The 22,609-nt window shown below is 39.2% G+C and overlaps 1 protein-coding gene and 1 long non-coding RNA gene across 14 annotated transcripts in view; both read right to left on the bottom strand.

Moving 5' to 3' along the window:
- DLG2 (discs large MAGUK scaffold protein 2) overlaps positions 1-22,609 on the bottom strand; it is a 1,001,432-nt gene that overhangs the window by 937,958 nt on the left and 40,865 nt on the right. Inside the window, exon 1 of one of the 13 annotated variants that reach the window (XM_032099087.1) lies at positions 946-1,128. The exons of the other annotated variants lie outside the window; for them this stretch is intronic. Within the exon in view, the coding sequence (XP_031954978.1) occupies positions 946-1,027 (82 nt within the window). The 5' untranslated portion in view covers positions 1,028-1,128. Of the gene's footprint in view, positions 1-945; positions 1,129-22,609 lie in introns of those variants that run through there. 13 annotated transcript variants of the gene reach the window in all.
- LOC116439485 lies at positions 1,499-18,782 on the bottom strand. The gene is made up of 3 exons (XR_004238173.1): positions 16,670-18,782; positions 16,330-16,449; positions 1,499-2,371 (listed from the first exon to the last, which is right to left on the bottom strand). It is a non-coding gene; the product is annotated as an uncharacterized LOC116439485 (long non-coding RNA).

Raw genomic sequence — 22,609 nt, 5'->3', positions numbered from 1 at the left:
TCAGTAAAAAATGGCTTTTGCTGTTTATGATTATGATTTATCCCATCACACATAGCATCAAAAAAGCAAGGTGTCATCTCCCACCCCTGATAGAGGCTGTTCTTCCAAGCACCCACAAGGAATCAGACCTGTTCATCAGCTCCAAGGACCACAGCTGCAGGGAGAAAAGTCTCACTTCATTGCCTCTACTCTGAAGTTATCAGGATTTCTATACATTCAGTATGGGACTAGAAACTAATAAATGCAGAAACCATCTTTATGATTAGGGGTATTGACTGTGCTTGTGTAATTGCCCTGCTACAGATTTATAATAGTCCATTATAGGGTCTCTGTGGAAATTATTGCACAAGTTAAAATACAGATAATTCATTTCTGTGCATTGCCATTATGTATACTTTCATTTGGGGGGAAGAGAGGAAGGTTAAAAACATAACATTTTTAAAAAACAGTCTCTTCCTCTAATGAACCAGCCCCAAAGCCTAGCTCTTGTACAGATATTACAGTGCTGTAAAAATGGACAGAAATAATGGTGTTCCTATTTAACCAAAGCTTTTTACATTTCTAAATTCTGTCCCTCCTTCACCACCATAAATAAAACAGTTGCTATGGTACAACATGAAACCAAGCAGCTCTTTCTCTAGGCCAAGGAGAACAGCCTACCTCACCAAGAGTAGCAGCTTGTCTTTCAAAGCTGAGTGGAAATAAAGGGAGTTTCATTTCTAAGCTTTGAATTCCCTTATGAAAAGCTGAATAGAAATAGATGGAATACATATAATCTACCACTGGCTGGCAAGGATGCAAAAGGATTTTTCTAGATCTGTAGGTTATTAAGACAACCCACTCATAAAAACTTCTGACTATCAGTAAATGAATCACTAAATCTCAACCAGGAGATGAATAACCATTTTAAGGAAGTAACTGTGATGTCAAGACACTCTTACTTACTTTGCAGCACAGATGAACTGGGAATTGGAAGAAACAGTACCACCACCTTCAGCAGAAAAACCTCCAAGCAGTGCACAAACATGACTGGATGAAGTCCCACAGTGCGATCGTTAGATGCAATTCGCCTCCTATGGCCCACTGGAAAATCGCACACAACAGCCACATGTCCTGCTGAGGACTCACACTAAGTCAGCAAAGGCTCTGAGAACTGAACCTAGGAATTACAGGCTCCTGCTCCAGCCACTACAACACCAGCAACAAAGAAGGATGAAGGTTTCAGAGTTACCCTGTGGACACAAATATAGCAGCAGGGCAGTTTTCCTGCTAGTATGAGCATGTAGGCACGTGTAATCGCTACATACAGAACCCCCTACCTTTCAGTCAGGACTTTTCACTTGGAAAAGCTTCAATATGTGCAAATAAGCTCAAAGCATCCATCCATCCATGGTGCAAGCCACTTCCTCAGACTTGTGACTAAATGTATTCTTCTTCCAGGAGAAACACTTCCAGTGTCTGTCAGACAAGAATTATGCACAAAAATGATACCTTTCTCTTTTTTAAAAAAAAATTAATTTTAATAATAAATTTTCAACTTTTTAAAATTACATTTTATCTCAAACATCATTAATTTTTTTTACAAACTCTTGGAGATCAGGGTTTTAACAACATATGGTATTTCTTCATCTAAGATGGAACAGCCTACAGATAAAATTGTGACCTGCAGTACTGTGTATTCAAGACTGCAAGTTCATAAAACTACAAACAGAATTATTTCTTCAATAAATGGAAGATGATAAATTGCATGGAACATTAGACTCCTGTATGCCACCACACCAGTCCCTTAAAAATGAGGAATGTGGCTTCAATGTCTTCACAGGAATTCTTGGGCTACACTGTCTCAAATTTTCACTCCAGAAGAAATATGCAGCTTAAAAGAATTTAGGACTGGGAAAGATCATACACATGCTGAGTGATTCCCTTAAAATATGGCCTACTAAGAGAATAGTGATGACTTAGGGACGATAGAACTGACTTCTCGAAGGACGTCCATTTGGCATTCCGTCACACGTCAGCTGCATCATATCAATATCTGCTTCTACAGAGCTCCATGATTCAAATGAGTAATGTTCAAGAAGTCTGTCTTTCTCCCACTTCATGATGGGTTTTTTCTGGTGGTGATGCTTTAAAATTATGTTTCAGGACCTCATCCAATAGCACACAGCTTTTTTCTCAAGCAGAAGACATCCAGGGTCACAAATATACAAACTGGTCTTCATGTCCACATCTTTATAGCAGAAGTATGGAGTTCTCCTGGATGTCAGAAAGTGCCGTGGTGCAAGTGAAGCAGCTGTAGTGGTCAATAATGGTCCTACGGCGCAGGCTGATGGCTGAAGCTGAACTGCGAAAAATACCAGAGTAGAAGAACCTGTCAAAGAATGAATATGGTAAGGTCATTCCAAATTAAGGATACTATTTTATCATCTTATGTAAATAAAAGCCATTCATTAGGAATTCAACATACTAAAATTGCTAAATAGAGACCTTGTCAAACCCATGCACACTCTGTACTTATTCCTGGCCACTAAACTTCACAAGGTACTGAGATGATCTTGTCCAGTGCTACTGTGACCCTCTATTATCCTATTAGCTGCAATAGGATTTAAGAGAGGATTTAATCATTCCTTTTTTAAACAGTTGTCTTGACTTCGGCTGCTAAAGAATAGGAAATATTTCCTAATTAATCTTCCCTTTTTGACTTTCTTTAATATGGGTTGGAAACACCACAGCCAGATTCTTACATCCCACCTTCCCAAGAAACCACAATCTACATGAACTTGGGAAGGCTGTCTCTGGAAAAAAAAAAAAAAAAAAATATGTGATACTTTCTCATGGCCCAATTTGGAATAAAACTATGGCAGTGCAAATGAGAAAGAAAAGTGGGAACATAGTAATTCTTCCTGAACTGAAGGGATAAAAGTCTGAGTTTGCTTCAAAGATGACTTCGTAGATTACTGAACCAGTAATTCCTCCATACTGGCCACATCCAAAACCACTCAATTAAAATAGGAAACTTGACCAAGCAAAACAATTTCCTATTTAAATAGATGAATAATGTTCATTTCCATTGAATGAAAACTTTTGGCATTTTAAACCAGCTCTTATGAGAAGCAGACCCTTCTCCCTGCTTTTTAGACCTCCAGCAATCATTTGGAAAGCCATATACAATCTTCTGCATATTCTCTAACCAGTAGACCTTGAAATCAATGGCATCAGCAGAACAGAGAGAACACCCTTACTTTTTGTTGTTGATTGTGAAAGTTCTCCCCATTTAGAATATTAATTTCTCATCCTCACTTAAAGAGCAAGGTTCTGACAGTTACTGCCAAGCCCAATGCCACGTGAAAGCACATTTGGCAACCTCAGGAATGGGACTGAGCCCTGGGAAGCTCCTCCAAGGCTGTGAGAGAAAAGGACTGCAGCCATTACTTTCTCCCATTCTATTTGCACCTCCTTTTAATGGAGGAGGATTACAACCTCATCTTTTCTCTGCCTCCTAAATGGAGTTTGGTTTTATAAGTCAGGCAATTGAGGTATCTTCACAGCACTCATGTGCCATGGAAAAAGGGTACCTCTGCCCTAAGAAAGGCAAATAAATTGATGGAGGAGGGAACATGTGTTGTCTCTCTCAGCTTGTAAGAATTTAAGCACCCTGCTTTGAGACTGAGTGTATTTGACCCAAGATGAATAAAAGTTCTGTGCAACGTAGTTTCACGTGCCTGTAGCCATCCCATCCTGCACATTCAACACTCCCTTTGAGAACCTCACAAATCGTAAGAGAGGCAGAGAAGATTGCGTGACACCAGCATGGCTGCCTTTTGGAAAAACTGTCAAACCAACCTGTTGGAAAACACCCCTTTTTTCTAAGACTACAGCCACACACACACCATATACAACCATCTTACTCCAGAACAACTCTTTTAAGCAGAGCTTCCCACAAAACCATAAGAACAACCAGAGACCTCTGCTGCTCTGTGGGATATGTGAAGAAACCTTGGCTGAATTAACAAAAAGAGTTTTACAATAACATCATTAACACTCTGCTACTGACAAACTGATCAGCACTGAGCACCCTCAGAAATGCCATTGACATACTCTGGTCAAATAACCGAAGACAACATCACAAGTGAAATAGCAAAGCTGCCAAATTCACACCACAGTGCCTTACAGAGGAAAGTTTATCAAATGTCTGTGTGTTAAAAGGAAGCTTTTCACCCCTATGAGTTTATCATTCTACTAAGAATGCCAAGAACTGAATTCAAGGTGTAAAAGGTAATCAAAGAAGTGAGACAAAGCAAGACTTTTTTCCTATTCCTATTACACTGAATAACAAGTCTTCCTGAGCAACAGCTCAGGATCAAGCACTAGTCTCTAGCAGAAAAGTAGGGGTTTTTACAGGAGACTTTTTTTGCTTCTCCTTCACACAGTAGCAGGGTGCCTAAAACACTCCACCTCATTTGCTCCCATCTCTGTGTTTCTCATTATCCAGCTGTTCTCACCCTGGGATACAAATGAACTTTCTCAGTACTCTAAGAATCCAGGACAAATTTACTACTAATCTTGTTTTGCCACAAAATATATCAGACAGTAAGTGGATTAAGTTTCCATATTCTGCCTTACGTATCTCTCTTAGCATTGATTAATAAGAAAAGATTTGAAACAGCTGATCACTTTATAAGACAATTTCCTGTTTGGTTTCTCTGCCTGCATTTGCCCAGTTACTGCCAGTTTTGATTCAGTGGTGTGAACATCAGATCACTAAAAATTACAAATCAGTCACTGGAAAGCCACCATAAGGCAGTGTCTTTGATGAGTGGTCATGAGATCATGACTTTTCTAAAGGCGCCTATGACAGTTTTGCCAATCATCCCTGAAGTGTATCTCACCTTCTCTCTTCAATGGAAGTGCAATAGGAAGACTTAAATTTGGCTTGTAAACCCTACTGTAGCTCCAGTAAGTGTTCAAGAACTATAGCAAGATGACACATCAGTAAGCAAATAATAAGAGACAAAATGAAAGAGTACTGTTTCCTGGAGCAGATTTTTCTAATTCTATGAAGATTAATATTTCGCATGTAGTCTTTTCTATGAAGTGAATAGGATGTGACCTAAGTGGGATGTACCACTGCCTCTTGGAGAATTGCATCTGAATTCCTGAAAACACTAATTTTCTCATTTTGCATGGAGAGAGGGAAAAAGAAGATCCAGAGTAAACAACTTTTATTGAATGTAGAATAAAACCACCTAGGAAGTGGATTTTAAAACAAAGACCTAAGGGAAAAATTTAGTGTGCAATTTCTATCAGAAAACATAAAAAGAAAGAAAAACCAAGGGACACTATAGGAAGGAAATAACCACAAGGCTTTATGTGTGCATGGCCTGGATGATGAGAAACATTGAAAGAGTGATGCTTAGATACGTGGTACAGCCAATCACAAAATAATCTCAAAGCTGTTTGTACAGAACTATTAATGCAACCTGCTTAGAACAGACAAAAAAAAAGGGGATACTGCAGGGCACAAACTAATAAGTTGTTCAAAGGGACCAAGACAAACAATGCATTTTCAATCTGCTTTCACAAGAGGAGAGGAAAAGAGTAGAAGCTGCAAGAGTGAGAGAGGAAAGTAAAAAATGTAAGACTTGAGATTTCTGACTTGTCAAGAGACTGCAAATGCAAATATACCTCTGAATAGAATGGTAACACCCTCTGACCCACGCATGTATTGATAAGCATTACTCTAAGAAGTACAGGTAAACAATTTAGCTTAACCAGGGAGCAAAGAATAATGCAGAGCTCAAGGGAGTGAAAAAACTATTACATATTTTTTTATGTTATTGTATCTATTCTCATTGTATTAGTCTGTATTATTCACTAAAGTAAAATATATTTGATTAATCACCAAATTGGTAACTGTAATAAACAGGAGCCAACAGACATATTTGACATCAGTTATTCTTCATAAGTCATAAATAATGAAAGGAAAACAGGGATTCTTCCTGGGGAAAGCTACTAATGCATTATGTCTAAAACAGAGTGGGAGCAGTGAAAGTGGGTTTGTAAGAAGGTTACAGGCAATCACTTTGAGTTTCTGCTTCCTGTTAGAACTAAGAAAATATCTAAGCTATACTCACTGAAGATAATTACAGATGCTTTCAAAGATCTTTAAATATTTAACTACTTAATCATCACAATATCTCTATTAAATAGATGTTTCTTTGTACCTCCAATTTACATGAGGGAAACATCTTTTATAGCTTATTTTTTTAAATGGTTTTGTTTCTTTTATGAAATGCTGGAAATTGAAAAAAAACCCCACTGTACAGAGGCCTCTGCAGGTGCAGCTTTGTAGATGCAGACACAAATGAGAAGTTTTCTGCTCTTTGATTACTGCTGCCAGTCAAGCCAATATTCACTACAGGCTTCAAAATGTGGAGGCAATTAAGTAAAAGGACAAAACCATATCTGCAAATTTCAGCAGAGGCTCCTTCAAAGTTCTGCATGGAGAAGAAGGGCCCTGCTCACGGCTGCACACCTGGCTGTGCCAAGAGCAGACTTTGCAAGTTCTTGGCACTTCAGCTCCAGCTGAATCTATTGAAGGATGATGCTTTTCTGAGCCGAATTTCCAAGGCAGAGGGAATGAAAGGAAGGCAACAGGCTTATTTTAAACTTGACATTTCAGCAGAGCAAATCTATAGAATAACTGGAAACACTTGCAACAAGCATATAACATTTATCCATACATTTTGACCAAAGAATTACTGGTTGATCTAGCACGAGATTGAGAAGCTGAATACAAAAGAATATAGAAATAGTATAGCTAGATGAATGAACTTGGATGTTCCTAGGGCATACTATTTTTTCGTAGAAAAGCTGAAAGATGTCATCTGTACCTTAATTAAATTTTCAGATGTTCCCAAATGCAGAGCAGTTACCAGACAGTGAGAGAGAAGAAAAGGAGAAAATGGGGCTTCTTCTTAATGTTATTATGTATTCTGCATGGGCATTTGATAAATGAAGCTGAATCCTAAACGAGATGACATATAATCATGTTTTTTTTAATTTAAAAATAAAAAATAAACAAGCCAGATCCAGAAAAAATAAACCCTAACATTATTTGTTTCATTTTAAGCCACTCCCTAGGACTAGGACAGGACTACTGGGTAACACAGAAACACAGAGCACACACATCACACAAGCACAAGAGCCCCCATACTACTGAAATAATATAGTGCAGACCTTGTGGCAATGGAAATGCTTATATTGATTTACTGAGCTGTGGACAGGGCAGGCTCAGCATGAGTTTGAAACTTAGGATAAAACTTAGTCAACTGGAAAAAAGCAAGTCAGGCAGTAATACACATGTAATAATAACACTCATAGAATAAAGTAATACGCTGTGATTAGGAGCATGGGAATGAGACTTTACAGGATGACAGGCAATGCTGCATAAATGCAAGTGAAAGTAATTTAATACATACAAAATTGCAATTCTGCAAGTATTTGACAACAATGAAAATCCTGGAGAGGAAATATTTGCCAGAGTTGTTTACAGCACTGCAGTTACAGAGGAAAAGACAAAAAAAAGCCTGGCTAGATGTTTTCTTCACAAAACAGCCAGGAAATTCAATTTTCAAAAAGGTACAGTGGATGAAACCACAGGATAAGTTTGCCCAGGATCACTGTTCCAACATCTCTACCAGAAGGCTGTAAAAGAGGGCTTACGCTGCTTAGGAAGCTCTTTTGGTGGGTGACACACTTTTAGTCAAAAAGAATTATTACGCCCTCACTATTCATTCCCTACCTGGACTGCTGACTCATTGTCCAGTGCTACAGAACCTGTGCAGTGAGTGACAGACACTATTGTATCCAAACTCTCAGTGACTTGTCCCAGAAGTAGCATTTTTCACCTACCTGATGCTCACATGATTAGGTCAGATAACACTCCAGCATTTTTGCCCTTCCAAAAACCTAAAGCAGCCATAAAGGCATCTTGACTGGCTCATTAATTTGAATTTAGAGCTGGTTTTCTTTGTTAGTGTCATTAAGTAGACAAATCTTAGCTATGAACCAAGAAAAGTTGGCCTGCTTTGTACTGATGCAAATGATGACTTGAGCTATGAGGCTCAACAGGGTCTGATACCTGCTTGGAACAAAGTGGAGGACTCAGTGATATGTGCTATTATATATACAGGTGTGGAATTATGTATATGAAGAGATTTATGACCCTTGCTACACCAGCAATCCTTGGGCAAGATTTTTGAAGGCACATAAATAAGCCAGCAATGTGGCTAGTGGGATTTACCGAAGCACATGCAAACTGTAAGAATTCAAATTCCACCAAAAGTCAGTGTGTGCAAAAATATTTTATAGATTCTAGGAGGTTCCCTCCTGCCAATACAAGTTCCTATACATCTGCACTGAAGACCCACGAGGGTGCTGTGAGACAACATATACCACACCATGGTTTCTTATAAGGCAAAAACATCTGGAAGCTGTAAATATGTAAGATTTCAAGTCTTTGGTCCACAAATCCACCTGAGTTAAGCTGAAATTAGTGGCACCTAGGGACCCATGTATTTTTGTACATCTGGCCTAAAAATTTCATGCCTAAGTTCTTTGTCATAACAAAGTTTATCAAAGTTTTTAGTTTGTTTCTCAGATGTGTGTGAAGTATCAGGCAGGTTAGTTAATAACTGCAGATGCTGTGTTTGGTTTAGGGATCCTGTGTGGAATTCAGTCTGAACTAGGCTGAGTAGAGTCACACCATAACTGCTTCCAGATGCTCATGGAGTGCAAGATGGCTTCTACAAAATGAAGTAGAGAACAGATGCCTGAGGGGGCACAATGCAATCAGAGATGACACTTTTCAGATGAGAGGCAGAATGGAAACAGTGATCTATTGGTTTGGCCTGGAGCAAACTTCATAAAGGACCCGGATCTGTGCCTCACCCAAGCAACTGAACCTTTTCCTGAATGTTTAATCTGATGTTTTTATTCTCTGCTTTCTAAGGGCTTCCAGAAAGGCAAATTAATAGGATTATGCCAATTTCTGAACTTGGTCAAGCCTCATCATTGCTGATAGCTCATTACAAAGTGGAGTTTCATAAGCAGACAGTGTTCCCTGTAGTGCAACCATCTTTTCTGAACCTTTCTAGGGGCAATCAGCATCCTGGGAGTATAAAAGGAAAGATTACTTCCAATGTGAATTTGATGTAAAAGCAGGGCCTTTCAGGAGACACACACATAACAACTGATTACAGAGTGCTCCAAGAAGCCATGGGATATGCCTACTGCTAGCAGTGTGTCTACTCCTAGCTAAAGGACCATTAGCATTCATGAAAGGCTGACTCAGAAAGAATAAAGCATCATCCCAGATGTAAATGACACTACTCGGAAATCTTCTTTACTGAACTCACGTTTGGTTTACCTGATTACAACTTTGAAAACTGTTGACTCAACATAGTTTCTCCAGTTTAACAAGTTCGGGGTCAAAGCCATATGCTCTGACAAGGGTGAGATATGAAAAACACTCCCTGTGACATGGTACAGAAGCACAAATCTGTTGAACGCAGTTTAAAGACAGGCACTGGCAGGCAGTGATGATCAGCTGGCAAACAGCTCTATCTCAGGACACAAAGGATAGAAAGTGTGCAAAAGTCAACATATGCCAAATAGCACCATCTTTTTTCCACTAACAGGCTTTAATTATTGAATACAATGGAAAACTGTGGCAATGCAAGGCACTACTGCGTGGTAGTTATGGGAAGTGCTGACATTTAAAATAGCGGCTAATAGTGTTCTCAGTTGCTTTGAGGAGAAACTAAACAGATGAATTAAATTTTCCCACATGCAAATTTCCTCAGGGAGGTCCAACATGTCTTGAGGAAGATGCTGGCACAAGCTTCGTTGTATTTTGTTTCAGTCTGTGTTGAATGCACTGCATAGGAAGAACGTGAGCACAATATATTACTGAAGGACATTTGAAGAGTGAGAGCGTGGCCACTTTGACTTACAATGTACACAGGGATACATTCAGAATTATAAGTACAAGACTAATAGGCTCACCGAAGATAGGGATGGCTGAAGGGAAGAAAAAGCAATCACAGAAAGCAAAATTCAATAGCAGAACAAAAGTCTAGTAACTGGTTTAAAAGGAGCTTTGCATTTCTGTGGGGCATGATATGTGAGTGGAATGTCTTCAATCAGAAAGTGCTTTAAGATAATTAAAGCATTTTCACACTTTTAATGTTCTCTAAATGACTGAAAATGTCAAGGTTGCACACATTTGAAGACTCCATAACACACACACACACACAGATGCAAAATAAAAAGAAATTATCAAAGTCCTGATGCTGCCAAATGTTGAATATTTGGTGAGAAGAGCACAGTGCACACCACAGGAGCAGATCACATCAGCATGAACTGATACAAGTGCAGGCTGCAGTCATCTATGCTGAGTAATTCTACACTCAGGGAAGTTGATCCACATTTATCTAAGAAAAGAGGAGAAAATAATTTGTTCCTCTATCTCCAACCAGAGGGTGAAAACACCAGCTCAAAGACACTTGCATTGAAAGACTATATCCATAGCCTACACATGCACAGAGATAAAACCTGACATCTGTATTTATATCAACATGCAGGGCTGACTTTGAGGTTACTCTCACTGATCCCTCAACAGATGAGTCATAACACTTGCATCAAGGAGTTACTCAGAAACTACTGAGGTTGCACCTAACCAAAGGTCAGGGTGGACCCTCACAGAAAGCAGGGACAGGCAGCTGGGGGACTATAGCTGGCTGATTTTTCCTGATATAGGTAGATCACATATTCTAGAAACCAGAGAGCAAAGAGGTAGATAGGGTTGGACAGGTTTTTGTCCATGGAAAGTCAGCAGAGATCCAAGGTGTAAGTTTAGTGGGAACTTATAGTCAAACCAAGTTACTGGTTGGGATATCTCACAAAAATGTGGGATAAAGGGAAGGGTCTCGGATGGGTCAGTCCTGAGGAAGTATTGCTTGCTTCACCAGCAATACTGAGAGATTCCTCAGCAATTCTTCATGGCACCCTCTCCATAAGCCCAAACTTTGCGTTTAACTGTCCCCTGTCTCAGGTAACAACACAGGCAAACCTAACCCCTGAAATCTGGCTATCAGTGCTAACAACTGGTTTTCAAGCTGTGAGGAAACATAGTTTTTACTATGAGTCACAGAATAATAGAATCATTCAGGTTGGAAAAGACCTCTAAGATCATCAAATTCAATTGCTAATCAAAAAGACAAAACAAAAACAGTTGTAAGAATGTGTCTATTTTACTAAAAAAAAATCAAAATTTTGCCATCTGATTGAAATAAGAACCAGGTATATTTTAGATTTTGTTCTGTTTCAAATTGCTTCATTTTCTCTTTCATTTTCTCTTATATTAAAACACAACCATTTTTCAAAAGTCCTGACTGCTTTCTCTTCCCTTACCTCTCCTACACAATATACTGAATGCTACAAATGAAACAATTTGATCCTTTTCATGATTTTACATTGCACATCTTGAATAAAATAGAATGTTTTCGCCATTTTTACACACAGCGTTTTATTTTTTCTTTATGAATATCACAAAAAATCATGTTAGCACTTCTGAAATTAGATGGTTTTGACTGCTTATGGGGTTTTCTATCATCTCAGGCCTAAGATACAACTCTGAATTCCAGGTTCAGAGCCCTGTTACTATAATACCCTTCCCCAAACCAGCTCCTCACAGTTCTTGCAGCACAGGCTGTTACTCACTCTCTTCAGACATGGCTTTCTCCAAAAATTAACCTTCTCACAGACACAAAAAAATCTCCAAAAGTGTTTCTAGAGATAAAAATTTCTTACTTGCTGGCAACCACCACAACACTGCCTGTGGGAGGCAGTTATCATGGTCCCTATTTCACAGTTAGGGAAACTGAGGCACGTATTTCAATGATTTGGCAGTCTGAAAGTTAGTGGCAGAATCCAGTCTGATACACAGGGACAGGCAGAATCAAGAATCTACAGATTTACTGCATGCATCCAATTCTTTATGATAGGGATTCATATAAATGTAGGAGACAGCCAGGTTCCTTCTCATGACTGTGAACATTCCAGCTACTCAGTACAGACTGTGACAAATGGTAACATTGACTTGAAGGAGTCTTGTGAGGAGGCAACATTCAATTCATTTCTTTCTGCAGTTGCAAACAACTTGTGTTACACTGGGGAAAATCCAGTGCACTTTCCAAATGCATTTTACCCATCACAAAAAGTAATAACTCTGAAGTGAGGCATTAAAAGCAAGTGAGAGTATAAGCCAGAATGATTTACATGAAGAACTCTGTCACAAGCAAATGCAGAACTTGGGCTTTCACTTATCTTGTGCCTAACTAAGATGGATTTTTCTCTGAAGGGCTGGATGTAAGGATTTGTAGCAGGAATAACAATGTATAAAATATAGTCCGGTTCACATGCTTGTCTACCCTGCTGTTGGGGAGGGACAACCTACACTCCTACTCCTTTTTTTGTAATTGACCTTCACCATTTGTTCAAAGCTCCTAGATATCCAGCAGCCCAGTCAAATAGGAGCTGCAATGACCCAAAGACCTTCTCAGGAGGTCTCATGGTATTCCCAGGAGACAGCTCCCATTCAGACTCTTTGAGAAAGGAAACTGGCATTTCAGAAGCTCAGCCAGTTTCTGGCAATATCTAAAGCAGACTATCAAACATATCAATCTATAGGGACCCCCAAAATAACTTGATCATCATATTTTTGGTGCATTTTTTAATAAATGTTTTCACTGAGAAAGAAGCAGCCCTCCCAAACCAAGAAGTTTATGGGTCTTGTATCACTGGTTTTGGCAGCAACTGCAGTCAGACAAGTGGGTATATTCAATATCTCTGGAATGCTATTAAATGCCAAGGAAACCATATAATAGTATCCAAGATGTTGTCAGTAGTTTTCCTATCCTAGTTCTCCTTTACACTGAGCTGAGCTGCAAGAATGGAATCCCTAATGTGTCTCCCATGTTAAAAGACAAGAGGAGTGTCTCAGGGGAGGGGAATACAGTATTGCCATTTGAAACAGTCAATGTGGAACAATTATAATGAAAATTCTGAATATTTTTGAACACTTGATAAAACAGAATATGTATCATTGGCCTGCCTTTCAAATGGGACTCAGGTCCCCGCAGGGAAACACTTCTGTAGTGTAGTGTTCAACCTCTAAAAAAGAGGTTATTTCTTCCCACTGATAATAAAAGAACCCTCAGACAGACAGCTCAGAGTAGGTCACCATGGACCTCTAAAATCTGGATTGCTGAAGCTCACCCTGTCATTATAACTTCCAAATACATCAGTTATCAGTAAAACTCATAATGTGACTGGATGATACTATTCTTCTTCACTATCCATCATTATTCCACCCTATCCAAAGGCAGCTAGACCACTTACACACACATATAGAGAGAATCTCTCTTCATTCTTAGTCTTTACTTTGCAAAACTGTGCCTCCTTTCATATAAAAATAAGAAAAAATCTGAAAAAGACAAATCAAACCTGAGATGCTATGTACAATCATTCTCATGGCCTCCTTTCACTTATGCATCTCCTTTTCTCCTCCTCTTCCCATGGACATTCCTCTTCAAAATTTTAATCATATCACTTTTCTCTCCTTTGCTTTCTATGCTTTTCTCCTTTTCACCTTTTTTTTTTGCCCATGTTTTCTTCTGCTCCTCAGTGGGCTGATTTTGAATTCAATTTCCTCATGCCATTGCCTTTACCTTTTTGCCCTGTTTTTGTTTTTGAATCCTTTCTCTGCCCTTCCTTCTGTGATTTCCCAGAACCCTTCATCAGAACTCTGAGAATATCTCCCCAGGAATCTCTCCCAATCTTATTCCTGCCTTTTGCTGTTACATTGGAAAAGAAAGCTTGTAAGGCTTCGTTATCGCAAATCTATGATGGTATCTAAACTATTTCATTACCAGCCCAACTGGTCTCAGTGACCTGCATACCTCTGCACCATTTAGATGCTTATACTAAGCATATGCAACATAGAGTCGTAGAATGGTTTGGGTTGGAAGGGAATGTCCTAGTCCCAGCCCCCTTGCCATGGGCAGGGACAACTTGCACTAGCCCAGGCTGCTCAAATATAAGATATTTACTTACATGGATGGAGACACTGAATCAGAGAGAAGGTAATATTCATTAAGTCAAAGAGCTATTGAATAGCCAGCATACTGCAAGAGATTAATGCTTGGTCTAAGACATTAAGACACTTCATTTTAGCTGAATGACTGAAATATATTGAATGAGTATGAAAAGAAAAGAAGTACATGTGTTGAGGGTAAAGATTAAGCCCATTCACATCCTTTGAGGGACTTGCTAAAGATCAGCTAATGCTTTCTGCTAGGAATAGGCTCCCTTTGATGCATGTAAACCTGAAATGTAAGACAGGCACAGATAAAAGAATTCCTCAGAAGGTGTGCATCAGGAAAGCACTTAGAGCCATTCTGCAAGATAAAGGCAGACAGAGACTTCTCTGATTTAATCTAGGTGTAGGAAGAGGTTTTCATTTCTTCACTTCTGTTCGTAAAAAACATTTCTATATAGTCCATTGGTCTTAAGTAACCAGTTTCATTTTCACATTACCCAAGAGCATTCTCCCAAGGAGAACCTGAGTAACCTGAGGCACTGGGACATCTTTAGTGCTGTAGGAAAGAAACAATTACCTTAAAATTATATTGTAAGCAGAAAGGGTCTTTGACATGCAAAAAGACAATAACAGAGCACAGCTAAAACAGAAGAGTCTTGTATGAACTTTGTAATACCGTCCCTATAGACTCTTTGCATAACAAGCCTCCTCTAACACCATGCATCCCAATCCTATTTTAAGACTCTTTCCAAACTCCCATGACTCTCTAGCAAAGCCTGGATGAGCCACTGAAGTCTTCATGTCACTCTTCCCACTGCACACAGATGATTTTTCTTGATTACTCAGAATGTGACCCACAGACCAAATCCTCTGCAAAGAGCTGTGAAGCCCCTCCACAATGACAGTCAGCTACATCTAGAAATACAGAAGAGTATGAGGAGTGCCTAGCTGTGTTCTTGATTCACACTCACCTCTATCAACCCACTTTGAGCAGAAATTCAGCTAGGAAACTAGTAAAGATAGAGATGTGCCTACATGGAGGTACATACAGAAAATGCCAGCCTTACATTCTGAAAAGAATTTAAGAAACAGTTACTGAGTAAGTGGATAAGTGTCAGCACAGGCATCTCAAGGACCACAGCTTCCTGGCCATAAAGAATCTTGTGAGAAGTGAACAAAAAGAGACCAGCGAAGACTGTTCCACCTTCTTTGGCCTCTAAGGAAAACATTTTGATGTCCCATACCCTCAGTAATTCAGAATCCAAATGAGATCAGACTTTACCCTCAGTGTTGATGGCAGCATGTTTAGGATGATAGAATGAATCATCCATTTCTCAAGAATACCTGTTTTCCATTAAATTAAAAGCAGTTGTTTCTTCTTAAGAGGAAGATAAGGCTTGGTAGTTATTAAACTTGCAGTAAGAAAAACAGAAAAGGACACAGCATCAAGAGAGCAAAATAATTTCTTCAGGTATAATGAGCATTAAATTAGAAGTTTAATGATCCAGTGTAATAATTCTCTGAATTCAAGAAAGGCATGTGGTATCCAGCTGGCCAAGAGCAATTTTGACTATGTGCCACCACAAATGTAGACTCTCATTTAATGTCTGTGAAACCAGACCAAAACACGAACACAAATTTCACACCAGCCAAGTGTAAAACACTTATTTGGTTTCAGGTCCTTGAGTCGATCTTTCACATGTTGCAGCTGACAATCAGATGCCTTTCCAGCTGTCAAAACGTGACCTTATTTTCTGCTCGATCTGGTCCTGAGTCAATGACCACTGAGTGGCTGAAACTTCTGAACTTCTGCTGAAATTTCTGAATTTCTGCTGTAATTTCTGAATTTCTGCTGTAAATGAACTGTAACTGAGATTTAGTAATTGGGAGGAGAAGGCCTTTTACCTCAACAGAGAAGGAAATTGCACTTGCCCTACAAAAACTGCCATTTGATTAAATCAGTAAAACTACTGCAGAAGAAACCTCCAGATTGGTGAATGTATGGAGACCACCAAGTCACAGATTATATCTGCATTTTTTTGCTTTTTGTGTGTGATTTTTTAACATATTCCTAATGTATGAAAACAAAAAAAGTGGATGTAAACTTTCCATGGCACGTGTTCTGGCTGTTCATACTGAGAACACAAAGTAACTTTAACGGATACCTTTTTTGTTGCTCATAATGCATTGCCACATGAGAGGACTGTTGCCCCCTCAAGAGTCAGATGTCCCTATTAATCTTCCCAGACTGTAACTTTCAATTTGTTCTCTTCACTTTCAGAGAGCTGAAAAAGAAAAGAAAGGAATATCAGCTCTTGTACTTCATGATAATAGCTTTCACAAAGCTATCTTTCTTACACAGTACTACAGCCTTTCCTTCACTTAATAAATTCACGACAATTGGCAGACACAAACAACTTCGTGCTTCAGTATAATTAAAAACTAAAAGCAGTAACACTGTTTATAATGAAAATGTTGTGCAACTTAGTAAAAGGGTGTACTTACCATGAGCTTAACTTTGTAGATGGAGAAATGTCTTTGATCCCTGTGACATGGGCCAGGTGGATGAGACTGGCCAATCTTTTGGGCATCCAAGGACATCACATGCAAAAGCCGCTGGCAATGAAGTGTGGGAGCTGGTTCCATGTCTGGTTGCTTTCTTTTTGAAGCTATCTTGAAAATGGAGAGATTTCTTGTGCTTTTTTATCACCATCTTGCAAAAGGCACAGATGCAATTTTTGGCATGATTTCCCTTTCAGGGTATTGTTCCATTAATGTAAGTATGAATTTTGGATGCATTTTCTTTCTCCTCTCCTGTCTTTCAGGCTTACTTAATCTAACTAATTCCCAGAAGTAGATAAGAGGAATGAAAGGAAGAGCAATACTGCCTCTTATTTTCCAGGATTTTTCTATTCTGCTTTTCTGTCTTCATTCTCTAGGTTTCTCCATGAAACCAGTGTTTCAGCTGAAGACAGGTTGTTTAAAAGCAGAGACACTTCGATGATATATTTCCAAATGACATGTTGAGTGTTAGAACCAACTAACCACAGAGAAAAATCTTCCCCTTCTCATTTGATAGGTATGTGTTTACCAAATATAACATATTGAGTACAGATGTACAGGGGAAGACAAGTCTGAAGAAAAAAAGCAATCAAATAAACACTGTGCATATGAAACATCCACAGCTATACAGATGAGATTGTTGTTACCAAGCTTCTACAGAATTATCCACTTGCTACCTACATGGTGAGCACAGCATCACAGTTAGGGTTTCACCAACAAGTCCAGTTTGGAGAGGAACCTCTTTCAGTGGACACGCTCCCTGGCTCCCACTCAGGCATCATGGCAGAGACACAGGCATCTATGCCAAATTCATTCATTTTCAGTTATAGTGTTGACCTTCACCATGAACTACACCCAGAAAGGTTTGCATATTCAGGCGACTCAGAGCTAAACTCATGGAAGATTTCATTTTTAGCAGAGCTGCAAGTAAAAGAAAACAAATAGGGTCGAGAGCAGGTAAGAAGCACTTGTCCTGGCCAGGTCAGCAAACAACCTCTGACTCTTGAGAAGTGGACTTAGGCAAACACACTGAGCTGGCTATTCCATCTCAAAGGTTAACAGTTCAAGGACGGCAGATTATTTTCCTTGGTTGGAAGGTTGTCTGCTGGCACAGGAAAGAATCTAATTCAGAGTACTTTTCTGAAGAACAAGCTCCAGGGGTTCCCCATGACACAGTTTTCAGGTGTAAAAGGAACAACAGCAGCAGAGCAGAGACTGACTTTGCACTGTCCCTCAGTGCACAGTCAGTGCTTCCCAACCACACCGAAAATAGTTGTGTGCTACTGTAGCCGAGTTAGAATTTCATTTTTCAACACTCAAACTAATTATTAACTTCCATGAGAAAGATACAGGTCTTTGGCATATTTATAAGCCTAAATTTAGTTGGATCTTACAAAAACAGGTCCAAACACCACTGTGCCCACCTTTCTGTGTGTCTTCTTTAGAGCCTGCCTCTGCTGGATTGTCCACCTCTTCTTACATTATACTATAAGCTCCTTTAGCTATAGCCAAGAAAAAATGCTTTCACTGTCATTTGGGTGATCAGCATCCTTTTCAAGCTTGATTTAGGACTTAATCAATTAAGACTCAGTGCAAGCCAATGAAACTAGAAACACAGGGATTCCTGTGAAAATTTTAGAAGTGTGTTCTTCCAGAAAGTTTGGGTATCTCTGATGTGTAGTCAGTAAAACAAAGCAGAAAAAGATACAAATTTACACCTATTTCAAAAAATGTTATACACAAGCATGAGTCAGGCATTGTTGCATTTTACTTTACTTGGAAAGACAGAAGAGCAGTTTACAGAATTCAGTTAAGTTGGAAATTAACTTAGAGAGAAGGAGATGATTGAAAATTCAAATTTCAGAATGAAGCCAGAATGGAAGCCTGTGCCAGTCACTTGGTAGCTTGGTCAGCACCATGCACTGAAAACAAGTGGATACATACATGTCCATTCCCCCAAACAGGAAACTGTTAGCCAGCTACTGCCTAGTCCAGAAATATATATAAAATGCCTTTATGTTTTCCCATAAGTATTCAGAAAAGAAACTGAAATCTACAAATTGAAAGAGGGGAAATTTAGGTTAGATAATAGGAGGAAGTTTTTTACTGTGAGGGTGGTGAGGCACTGGAACAGGTTGGCCAGGGAGGCTGTAGATGCCCCAACAATGGCAATGTTCAAAGCCAAGTTGGATAAGGCCTTGAGCAACTTTTGGTCTAGTAGAAGTTGTCTCTGCCCGTGGCAGGGGGCATTGGAACTAGATGGTCCTTAAGGTCCCTTTCAAACCCTTAACATTCTATGATTCTGTGATTCTATGGCCAGAGTACCAAGCCTGTCAGAGTTGAAAGAATGTCTGGATGCTGCTCCTAGTCATATGGTTTCCTTTAGGTAGTCCTGTGAGGAGTAGGGTGTTGGACTCAACAATGCTAATGGGTCCCTTCCAATCTGATGTATTCGATGATTCTTTTTCAGTCAACAGTCCTTGCCAAATATGAATGTCATTTACAAATAATTTTAGCTATTGTCGATTCATTTAAAAAAGAAATGAAGAAGAAAAATCACTTGCAAAAAATTTCATCCAGATGAGGATTCCTGAAAATCCACTATTTAAGTTTATGGTTAGTTTAAATCAGATCCACTCCATTTCAGTCAAAACAACCACCTGTAGGTTCTGCTACCCTTTAGCAATGTATAAGTAATAGCCTGAACGCAAACTCCTAACAGAAAAAGAAATATAAACTATTCATGGGTTGTCTATATGAGTGCAGATATACTTCTGAAAAGCAAACAGGTCTACAGGTCCTATAGGCATTCTGACCCCAAATCACACAGTGATGGATAAAATACTTTCTTCATATGCTTTGCCCACATTTTTCCTGATATATCTGGGCTTGTGCAAGAATTTCAGTTTCAGTGAAGGCTTTCAGGCAAGCAAACAGCAATAATTTAAAGCCGCCAGGAACAGAATCAGTTATAAGCACAGGCAGCTGCCTGCAGCATCACACCCAAGAAAACATTTGGGTCCTTGAAGTACTTGCTGGAAATCCAGATGATGCCTGTACAAAATCAATGACTTGTTACTGACCACAGAAAATTAAAAAAAAAAAAAAAGGCAAAGCAATTTAAACCAGAAATGTGGAATAATGTGGAGAATACATAAAGAGTAAATACAAAAATTAAACCCCAGGAAAATAGTGAAAAGAAATGGATTGAAGTATTACTAGAGTTTTATGACACCAAGGAATTTAGGATTTATGTTTAGGATTTATGTTATTACGTGATTTAGGTTTTATAGTGCTGAGGATTCTACTGAAGGCAGCATCCTAGATAAAGATACCTACACATCAGATTTATTTCCTTTTTGCTGCCACATCCGTGTCTCCATTTAAAAGTGAGAAAACAGGAAAACAATAAAAAGGTACAATGTCATGACTCAGGAGTGATATTCCTGTTTCCTGATACCCCATTTGGATCCTTCAAACAGTGAAAAAAGACAACATTTTTTTGGACCACAGATGCATTTGAGAATGTCACTGTTTCCATTTGCCTTTTATTACATAAACCAATGAAATCAGCATCAGGGAGACACTCTTCCAGGTAATACCCTCTTTTGTCAAAAAACCCCTACTTGGCTGATCTTGTTCTCCCTACAAGCCCCGTATCACTTTCTTCCTTAGACCATGGTTGCGATAATACTGCCACTGCTGCTATTTAAAATGCCCACTGAGTCAGCACACTGAAACTTGAAAAGATTTGTGTATATATAAAAGGTGGTTTAGAACTGACAATATTTTTGCCAGATTCTTAATGGCACTTTTCTTTAAGATACTGTGTTGCTGAATCTTTCTACCTTCTATTCACTATGTCACCATGCACACTTTCTGCTTTGCTAGGGGATGAAGACAAATTGGAATTTAAGTGTCTATTGCATTGTAATGGGTAAACATCAGTAAAAAACTGCAACAAAATGCAAATCTCAAGAGAATTGTTCTTTCCACATGCTCTGAATATTGCTCTTATCTTTACCAGCAAGGAGTCTACCTGAGAACAATCCTGCAGGTTCCACATGGAGCACTTCCCAGGCTTAATCAGAGAAATTCCAAAGTTCTGTTTGCCAAGACCTTTCTTCTGCTAGACACAGAGCCAGAGGGGCTGAGATTGGAAGGCACCTCTGGAGAACACCTACTCCAACCTCCCTGCTCAAGCAGGAGTAACTAGATCAAGTTCCTCAGAGCTGAGTCCACTCAGGGTTTTAATATCCCCAAGGACAGATTCCACTGCCTCTGTTCAACACAAGGACTGGACACTGACACACAAAGACTGCATAATCAGTGACCTTCACAGCTGACCAGAGAAGCAAGTAAAGTTAAAAAAACACATAAAATATGTATAACTTAAATTACACCATGACTTGCAGTTTAGTACAATAAAACGCTACCCAGCAATGTCCTTGAAATCACTGAAACGGGAGGATATGTCCCAGTATAATCAACCTATTGCTTTGAAGTGACCTTATGATTCACAGTTCACATGAACAATATCCATTTCATGGTTTCACTCGAATAAAAATTTAATGAAATAATCCTTTAAAGTATAAATCTCTGGTTTCCTGCTTACTTTTATGAGCTAAGTAGCAACTACAATCTGCACCCTACAACCATGCTATAAAGCATCCCAGAGGTTGCTAGCTGAAACACTGCTCACTTTAAATATTCCAGCATATTCAGAAAGAACTCGTTGATGGTCTGCATTTCTTTAATACCTCATCAGAAGACAAGAATTTGCTGTTTCCCAAGGGACACCCTAGTCTCCTACCATTAGGTTAGTATCACTGTTCAGAAAAAACACCATGATGTTTATCATCTTAGGATCAAGCTGATAAAATTCACTGAAAGCCATTTAAAAAGCAACCCGACCCTTTCAAAACAAACTCTAACTTTTCAACTCAAGCTATTTAAATGTCTGCAAGGGGAAAAGTTTTGTTCCTTGTTTCAGAGGACAGCTACACCACCCTGTGAGTGCCAAGAAGCAGCACAAGCTGATGGAGGCTGCAGCAGTTCTGATGCAGAGGGGGTCGGCACCACCAGCACCACTTCTGAACAGCAGCCAGGGATGGGGCTCGTCATCTCCCCTGCACTGCCCATGGTTCTACTCACTGTAAGTACTGAAAACTGATTTCTTTCTGCTTTGCTTCATAGAATATAGTCTTAAAATGTTCAAACAATATTTAGACACAAGTATTTTCATCTGAGGATTCCCCAGTCTTGTTCTGGGATTTCACTAGGGGAAATGTTGCTTTTGGATGCACCAGATGTGAAATATATTGTAAAATCCTTAAGCAGGCAAGGGTTTTCTGGAGAAATATAGACATGCATTTAACTTACCATACACAAAGCTGGGAAGATTCTTCACCACATTATAGCACTGCAAATGCATGAAATAATTTAAAACGTGCCAGTGAACAGAATCTGGCCTATTCTCTGTGCTGTGTGTTTACTTTGAAGGAAGGTGAAAAGAGCAATCTCTCTACTAAATTCCTTTTGAACATGAACGTCACTGCATTCACCTCGCTGAGACATAACTTAGGTTAATGGTGCCACCTGGTGACAAGTCTTACTCGCTGTTCCCATCCCCTGTCAAGCAAGACAAAAGAAATGTATGCGGTGTAAACCATCCCTCGAGAGCAACCCCCCCAAAAACCGCATCACCTGCATTAATTACTTGTCCTAAGGAGTGCAGTGTATTGTACACAAAGAACAACAAACAATAGGAAATAAAATATTTCTTAACATACTTTCATTTTAGACACTATCACCCACTTCAGTTTATTAGCTTGTGAAGAGAATGCACTTAATAAAACATGAAGAAAAAAGAGAGAATTAACA

Source organism: Corvus moneduloides, chromosome 2 (genome assembly GCF_009650955.1).
Source record: "Corvus moneduloides isolate bCorMon1 chromosome 2, bCorMon1.pri, whole genome shotgun sequence".
In the NCBI taxonomy this organism is placed as follows: Eukaryota; Metazoa; Chordata; class Aves; order Passeriformes; family Corvidae; genus Corvus; species Corvus moneduloides.
Note: the sequence above shows the minus strand (reverse complement) of the source record. Positions and strands in the feature narration are given on the sequence as shown.